This window comes from Pyrgilauda ruficollis, unplaced genomic scaffold (genome assembly GCF_017590135.1).
Source record: "Pyrgilauda ruficollis isolate IOZ18807 unplaced genomic scaffold, ASM1759013v1 scaffold74, whole genome shotgun sequence".
Taxonomy (NCBI): domain Eukaryota; kingdom Metazoa; phylum Chordata; class Aves; order Passeriformes; family Passeridae; genus Pyrgilauda; species Pyrgilauda ruficollis.
The window spans coordinates 4,483,340-4,491,857 of NW_024529266.1; the positions used below are offsets into that span (position 1 = coordinate 4,483,340).

The 8,518-nt window shown below is 42.2% G+C and overlaps 1 protein-coding gene across 1 annotated transcript; it reads right to left on the reverse strand.

Moving 5' to 3' along the window:
* Positions 1-3,345: 3,345 nt before the first annotated feature.
* Positions 3,346-6,024, reverse strand: LOC121363685 (relaxin-3-like). Its single transcript, XM_041486256.1, has 2 exons — positions 5,808-6,024; positions 3,346-3,713 (listed from the first exon to the last, which is right to left on the reverse strand). Exons 1-2 carry the CDS (start codon positions 6,022-6,024, stop codon positions 3,346-3,348), a joined length of 585 nt encoding a protein of 194 aa, XP_041342190.1.
* Positions 6,025-8,518: the final 2,494 nt, after the last annotated feature.

An 8,518-nucleotide genomic window follows, 5' to 3' on the forward strand; every position in this document is an offset into this window, starting at 1 on the left:
TTCTAGGAGGTCATAGTCAGACCTGAATCAGACTACACCTGTAGTGAAAAAAATTCCCCAAAACATTCAGAATACACTCGTGCAGACACAAATGGCAGCACTAATATGGGAATGTGCTGGTATACCTCTTTCTACTCATGAACTAAAAATAGCTGTTCAGAAGTAGGCTCACACATCTTAATAGATTATCCAGAAATTGGATACTTCCTGTACACTAAGACTTAATCAACAGGATTGTAAGGAATTTCTGTAAGCAGCTAGTTGCTAAAACAATGTTTTCCTCAATACCTAATTTGTCCGTGAAAGAAATGTTGGGAAAAAAACTCAAATTTTTCCTCATTAGAAAGTGTATATTTCTGAACAGTTGTGATGGTAAGCAGAATGTGATCCCTTAAACTGCTGTCCTCATGTTTATACTGCTGGATACATATGGCAGCACTCCCAAAGGCACTTTCAGCAGAGACAGTGTCCTTGTGCTCTGCTATCTGGATCCATACCCAACTCAATCATTATTTTACATTTTGAGCTGTCTGCTCCAAAGTATGCTTGCTTCAAAGTGTGTTTGCTTTCCCTACCCAAATAGTCAGACACCTCATTTTACATAAAAGGCTTGCTTCTCGTCTTAAAAAAAGTACCTCTGCACACCAAGTGATGTGAGCAGTAGGCAGATGGCATCCTCAAGACCTGTTCCAACTGAGCGACACAAAATTGTCACCTTTGGCTACATTGCAAAGAAACCATTAGAAAATACAGCTTAGTGTCATGGGGGAGGGAAGGGGAGTTGAAGGGAAGGGAAGGGAAGGGAAGGGAAGGGAAGGGAAGGGAAGGGAAGGGAAGGGAAGGGAAGGGAAGGGCCCTTTGCACACTGTAGTATGTACACAAATTCTTACTCTAATTTTTTTACACTAATTTTATTCTAATACTTTTTAACTCTAATTTTTTTTTTCACAGACTTAATTTTTGTCTGTGCCATCTGCCTTTCTCATGGCCTGCCTGCTAAGGTTGTTACAGACTATGACAAGGCCTATTAGAGAAACCAAATGAAAACACAAATTTCACTTTTTTTCTGGGTTGACTCATACCTCTGAGAAAAGCCTGTTTATATCAGATAAAGTCTGATTTTTCTATTTATAATCCCATCTCAGCCTGAAACACTTCCACTCAAACACTATTTCCACTTACACTATTTATAGTTTTACCAATGGTTTACATCTAACAGCAAGTTAAACTCCAGATTGTTCCATTCAAGGCTTAAACTCACACATTTAAGGTTTTAACTACATTTTTGTTTCACTCAAGTCTGCTATAACCATTTACTGGCTATAACCATTCACCTTCTCCAATATTCCTTTTTAAAGATTGAGAGACATTTTGCTAGCAAGACAAATGCATACAGGATAATTTTCACTTTCTTCTCGCATTGAATTTTCATTTGGCTTTTCATAGGCTTTTCATATATACCTCTTATTCCTTACCTTACTGCTAAGTAATCTTAACTCCAAAAATTCTTGAAACTGCTCAAAAATAAGGAATACTTCCCCTCAAACTCCTCCTGTAATCTTCTAGGAAATCCTAATCAAAACCCAAACCCAAAACTATCTGTGCAGAGAAGTTGCTGGAAGCCAACTATAGACATTTAGCTAATATGTTGCAAAAACAAACACACCCAAAACTATAGCAGAATGTCGCACAGTTGCTGTTTCCACTCAGAGTGGCAAAAAGCATCTTAGAGTCACTACAACTAAGATGTTTAAGAAGACAACTAATTTCTTCATAAATATTATTACAAGGACAGAAGAGATGGTTCTTTTCATGTGGAAGATAACAATATTCATAGTGAATGTCCATTCTGCCCAATTTTTACTGAATTAAACTCATGTCTTAAAAAAAAAAAAAAGAATTGATAGACGCCTAATTGCTGCAATAACAGTAATATCTTAAGGAATAAAAAAAAAATATGCAATAATTGCAGAAAGTAGTCTTCTAATTAAGGAATACTTGTCAAAAGATAATTTGAAGAACAAAGCAAAAGGCTTCAACCGCACAGCCTAATAAGCCCTGAAGCATGCTCTGAGTCAACTACTGCTACAAAGTTAAGTTGCCTTGAGGATCACAGAGGTCAGGAAAACCAAAACTCTCACCTCATGAACCATATTGCTAGAAACACAACTCTGTTACAGCTGAGAAAAACATGGAGGAAGGCAAAAGGATTAGAAACTACAAGGAATAAATCAGCTATTCAGAAATACACTAGCAATTAGCAACTTAGACATCTTTCTGTGTGTTCTTAAAGTATGCTGGTGTACACTAATTCAGATGTACTTCTGAGTGTCTGTACAGCAAGTTACTTGATGCACATCCAGCACTCTCACTCAGCAGCAGTAGTGAAAAAATGGGGAAGTAAAGTAAACAAGGAATGACTGAAGTGTTAATACTCTAACTATTTAAGCCTAGACATAAATATAAAAAAATGCAGGCTGCAAGTGTTGTGTTAAGTTTCTATAAAGATAATGCTGCATAAAAACAATTCTGCAATTACAAGAAAATGGAAAACATGGGGTCAAAATAATCAGCAAGCTGAGTCAGTGTCAAGTGAGATTTCAATTGGCAAAATATTCTTTCTCTACAGCTTTGTACCATGAATCCCATTTTAATATTGTTGAATGTTACAAGGAAGCTGGTGGGACTCTTCATTAGAAATTTAGTAGCACTAGAAATAAGGGGTTCAAACTAAAAGAGGGAGAATTTAGGTTAGATATTGAGGAAGAAATTGTTCCCTGTGAGGTGAGACTGGAACAGATTGCCCAGAGAAACTGTGGATGCCCCATCCCTGGCAGTATTAAAGGCCAAGGCTGAATGGGGCTCTGAACAACTTCATCCAGAAGAAGGTATCTCTGCCTATGTCAGGGGGGATGGAACTAGGTGATCTTTAAGGTCCCTTTCAACAAAAGGCATTCTATGATTCTGTATTAATTATTTTGACAGAGGAACAATAATTTGGCAACACTTAGTACAATTACATTTTATTGAAATATTGAGGTTATTCTTAAAGTGTTACAAAGATATAATACATTCGTAATATAAGTGTAAAGGCTCAACATTAAAATGAAAAGACTTAGTAAAAAATATAGATTAGAAGTAACTGCAGCAAAACATACTCATTGCAATTACATTTATGTTTTGTTTATTTTGTTGGTTTTGGGTTTTTTTTTAAAGAAAACCAGCTATATTGACTGGCACATATAGACAAGATAAAATACAGCAAAAGTTTTCTTCCTCCATGAAGTAATCAATCAAGTAGTACTGCAACAAACACTGATTTCATGCATAAGTGTAGAGAGGATTTTAAACTCTGCATATAGTGCTAATTTCAGCTTTTGTACAGCCCCATTTGCAACACATTCCTGCCAAACCCAGAGACTCCCGTTTTCTTCTGGGATACCTGGCCCAAAGGTAGCTGCTTGATTCCACAGGATTTGCATTTCCTGTTCCCCCCCTGTCCTTCTGAACAGCTTCCTCTACCTGGTGAACAAGCTTTTTTAAGTCACCTGCCACAGGTACATATTCATTATAGTAATTTAAACTGTACAAGTCCTTAAACGTCTCCCATCCAAGAAATGGGCTGCTTCTCTGCAGCTGCTCCACTTCAGGATCCAAAACTGATTGCAGGTTGAAGCTTCCCAGTAGTTTGTTACTTGCTGTTTGTGCAGAATCTGTTTTAAAGAGAAGACTTATCTTAAATTCAGACTGTAGGAGCATCAAAAGCATTACACAGCTCTAAGAAACAGCAACAAAACCCATTCAGTTAGTAATAAGTGAAACACTATTATGCAGGAGAACTGTCAGTACTTGAGAGTCTCCACACCATGACTTACTTGTAGCTTACTTTTAGCAGAATCTGTGTTTTAAAGTCTATACCTCCTGTTAGATATGCAGAGTACACAGAAACAACTACAACTGAAGTAAAGGTATCCTGTCACAACTGCAGTGTTTTTGATGGAGAAGTCGTAATTTTTCCACAGAATCAGAATTTTGTTGTAAAGGCATGTACTCAAAAACACCACAGAGCTGTGTCTTGTGTTGGATGAATTAGATCAGACCCCGCCGCTCCTGGGCACAATCACACACAGTAGCATCATGTGAAGAACAAATGTAGGAAAGATTAAATAAGCAAAGATTGTATGCAAACTGATTCCTAGCTTGCATTCTTCTATAGCTATTTTTAACTGATGCTTTCCTCTCATTTCTTTCATTTCTCAAGGCATATCAGGGGCTTGCAGAATTTACTTATGACATGCTTCATCTCACTGACTAGTGTTCTCAAAAATACAGCCCTATTTCCTTTCACCTTACATGGTTTCTCTTGATTTTACTTCTGCAAGGCAAGTGGAATGGCTTATTTCAACTAATGTGAAGAAAAACAGCCTCTTCAAGTCTTAATTTTAAAATAATCCATACCAAGTCTTTGTCTTGTGATCTTAATGCTGTTAATACAGTTAAATTTTTGTTTCAGAAAGCTGAAAGAACATTGAGAATATCCAGCCACTTTTGTATTTACTTAAATATGGCAAATTAGTATACAGAATCTAATTTTCAGATAGAACAGCTGAGTATGTGCAAAAATAAAAGTAGCTGTAGCTACTTTAGTAATTAGACAGTGATTGCCATTTAAGAACCTTTTGGGGTGGAGAAGTCTTCTAGTTAGATATCATGCAGCATAGTGGAGGCTCTTTAGTGACTGTTGTTCTCAGAAGCTGCTGTTACCAAAAAGGAAGGCAAAATTTGCTGGGAAAGGACGTAATCCCCACAGAGGCTGTGTGTAAGTAATTTGTTATAATTACAAAGGTTACTTTTATCTTTTACTCAACCTGTTGGGGGGAAAAAAACATACAAAAATTCCCAGAAAACTGGCTTCATTAGCTGCCTGAATTCTTAGGTTATTTCACTAAAGTGTGTTTAATTAGAAAAAAAAAAAATCTCCTCCATTGCACGTTTTACCCATAATTACAACTTTTGTCCTTTTAAAAAACGTTATTTTTCAGTATTCAAAATAACAACATAAATTAATCACTCAAAATTACTGTTACATTTACCGCAGTTTGAGAGCACAGCCCGGATACCGTAACCCGGAGCACCAGAGCCCGTGCTCCCCAGCGTGCCAACTCTTTGATGCAGAGAAGCACCAGGGATAACACCGCGCGCGATCCCACGTCCGCCGCGCTCCCGCACATCCCGGGAGCTCCGACGGGCAGCGCGGCGTCAGGGCTCCCGTCCGGGAGGGAAACCCCGGCAGGAACCCCACTTCGTTCCGCCGCCCGAGGAATTACGGAGCCTTGGGAAGGGAGAGAAGCCATAGCGACAGGCATTCCCCACCGCTCCCCAGGGCGCATCAGACGTCCCCACATGGCCAAGGGAGGGGAGAAGCGTGGTTTTGTGGGATTTTATAGTAGAAGCTCCCCTGCAGCCGGCAGCCCTGCGCAGCCGCGCGGTATCTCCGAACTGATCAAAAACTTTGCGGATTATGCCGGCAAATAATGCCCCAGCGCCTACCGTCCCTTTCCCTCTGAAACTCAGGGCGTCCTTCCAAAAGTCTCGGAAATGCCAATTAGGATCTAGAAGGAAAGCCAGAGAGGGACGGGGACCTTCCCTCAGCGGCTCAGGGCGGGAGGAGCGAGAGGCGCCGCGGGATGCCCGCCCTTCCCCTTCCTTTCCCGTTCTCTCCATCCCTCCTCGCAGGCCGTCGCTCGGCAGCGAGCGAAGCGCCCCGACAGCCGCCTGCCCCTCGGGCTCGCTCCTGGGACACTCACCGGCCGCGGGCGCCGGCTCCGCCGCCAGCAGGGAGAGCCGCTTCCAGCGGGACCCGCCGCAGGTGAAGATGACGGCGCGGATGAACTCGCGGCCGCACAGCTTCACCCCGTACCCGTCCCCCTCGCCCGCGGGCAGCACGGCGCCGGGCTGCCCCGGCGGTGCCGCACACAGCAGTGCCACGGCGGCGCATAGCAGTCGCAGCTTGGCCATCCCCATCGCGCCGTCCCCGTGCCCTGCCTTCCCAGCAGACCCGACGGCCGCCACAACGCCCCCGACCGCGGCGTCCAGCCCAGCGCCGCCGCTCGCCTTTTATGCGCTGCGGTAGGCGCTGAGTCACCGCCCCGGCCCTGGCCCCGAGCCCCCTCCCCTTCCCCGGTGCCGCGACTGTCGTCTCTCGCCGGGCGGTCCCTGTGCCTGGAACAGCCGTCGAGGAGCCCTCGGGCAGCGCCATCCCCTCGTTCTGCCCTTGCTAGCTGTCGCGGCTCTTCACGCCGCCGTGCCTCACCTTCGGGCTCCCGGCCCACACCTACCCGGGACACGCCGGGTCTGGGCCTCAGCTGTTCCTGTTTGTGGCCAGATAGCCGTGCCGATGGCCTTTCGTATTGCTTTGAAAACGTGAAAAACTTAATTTCGACTGTTTTTCCATTGTAGGTCTAGAATCTCCATAACTACCTCTGTGTCCTAAAACTGTTGTCTGACATAAAAAGACAGAAACAAGTGAAGTAAAAGAAATGCACTTCCAAGGAAGTACTTCAGCTGTGGATACTTGAAGGGGGATTTCAAAGCCTGGATTCCTCTCAGGTTTGTTGTATTGGAGGCCTGAGTTCAGTGGCAGCTATAGACATCCAAGTGTCAGAGATACCTTGGCTCCAGTGTGGGCATCCTAAAGATTTGGAGCTCCGCATCTGTGTGTCTCCCAAATAGGGCCCAGCAGGCTCTTGCTGACAAGGGTGGTGGTCTTTGGACTCCTTGCAGAACTATGCACTCTGTGAAGTTAAATTCTGGATTTGTTTGTTGGCTTCCTTGTTTTTTGGGTTTTTTTCCCCTAGTAGAATAGGACAAGAAGTGGTTGCTGTCACCTTTTGTAAGAAGTCATACTGTGAAGAACCAGAAAAGTTCATCTCTCTTAAAATACTTTGAAGCTGTTGTCTGTAGATCCTTTCACATGAAGGCTGTCCTTTCAATCCCTTGAGTATTGTTGGCATATAAAAAAACCCCTCAAAACTCAATCTAGAAGGAGAGCACAGAGAAGACATACATCTACAAAGGTGTCTGGTTCACTTGTGCTGGCAGAGAAGTTACAGACTCCAGTCTCTTCTTCAAGGAGGACTTGGATGTTTTACACTGAGCTGGATCTAGAACAAGGCTGTGGAAGGCTAAAATAGTGAGCAAAGTTGTTGTGTTTAACCCTAGCCAGCCACCAAGCTCCACACAGCCACTTGCTCATTCCTGCACTGGGGAAAGATTTAGAAAAGTGAGAAAAGTCATGGCAGTTTAACAGGGAAAGCAAAAGCAAAAAAACCCAAAAACCAAACCAAACAAACAAAAACCAACCAACCAATAAAAAAAAAAAAACAAAAACAAAAAAAAAAACACCAAAAAACCAAATACCAAAAAACAAACAACAAACAAACAAACAAACAACAACAAAACAAAAAACCCAAAGAAAAATAGGAATTGATTCAGTGCTTCCTGTGGGCAGACAGGTACTCAGCCATCTTGGGAAGACAAATGCCATGGCTCCAAAGGTACCCTCCTTTTTCCTTCTTCCACTTCCCCCCACTTCATATACCAGCATGATATCCCTTTAGTCATTTTGAGTCATCTGTTCTGGCTGTATCTCCTCACAAGCACCCACAGTTCCCTCTCTGGTGTGGTAGTACCAAAAGCAGAAAGGGCCTTGGCTCTTATCTGTTCAGCAATAACAAAAACATCTCTCTGTTATTAACCATGTGTTCAGCACAAATCCAAACCACAGACCAATACGAAAAAAATTTAAATCTACCCAGCAAAATTAAAAATTAAAATCTTCCCCAGCCAAAACCCAGACAGTTTTCTTTTTGGTCCAGTCTTAAGTGTTTAAACAGTGGTACCTCTACAGCAGTAGGCACCATCATCCAGAATGTTGCTAGGATGCAATCTGCAGAAGTGGAGTCTGCTAATCTGAAATTCCTGAAGAGCAAAACCTTGATCTGTTCCTCCCTGGGCTGAAGTCTTACCTACTATGCTGTTACAATCAGAAGTTGTGCAGGGGTGATTACAACTTGAATTTTGAGAGCAGTACCTTGGTTTTGTTGGTCTCATGGACTTTTTCTGAAAATTCTCACATCAGGTGGACTTCTGCATGGACTTTAAGTAGTCTTCCAGACAACGGATTTGTTTTCAGTGTCTGAAAAGCTGTAGTAATGTGAAAAAGCACTGCCAGGACAAGGCAGAAAGGATAGTACCTCCTGAGTGACTAGAAAAGCTATTATTCAAAACAAAACATGCAGAAGAAGATTAATAATATAAATTTAACAAATCTGAAGTAACTATATAACTTCCTACTGTTTGTTTTATAAAGAAGAAAAAACAATAGCAGAGCAAAGAAACTAATTTCCATTAATGATCTATAGGATGTTTCAAGGCAAGTACATCCAGTGTACTGGCTCAATGCAAGTATTTTTTATCTTTTAGTTTCTTAATAAAAGGTAAAGCTAATTGTACTACT

What these genes read in the sequence shown, in the direction of transcription:
- LOC121363685 (XM_041486256.1), bottom strand. Translation starts at nt 6,024, where the DNA reads ATGGGGATGGCCAAGCTGCGACTGCTATGCGCCGCCGTGGCACTGCTG. An exon ending in GGAGCCGGCGCCCGCGGCCG is followed by an intron (nt 3,714 to 5,807) that starts GTGAGTGTCCCA and finishes TCTTTAAAACAG; the next exon opens with ATTCTGCACAAACAGCAAGT.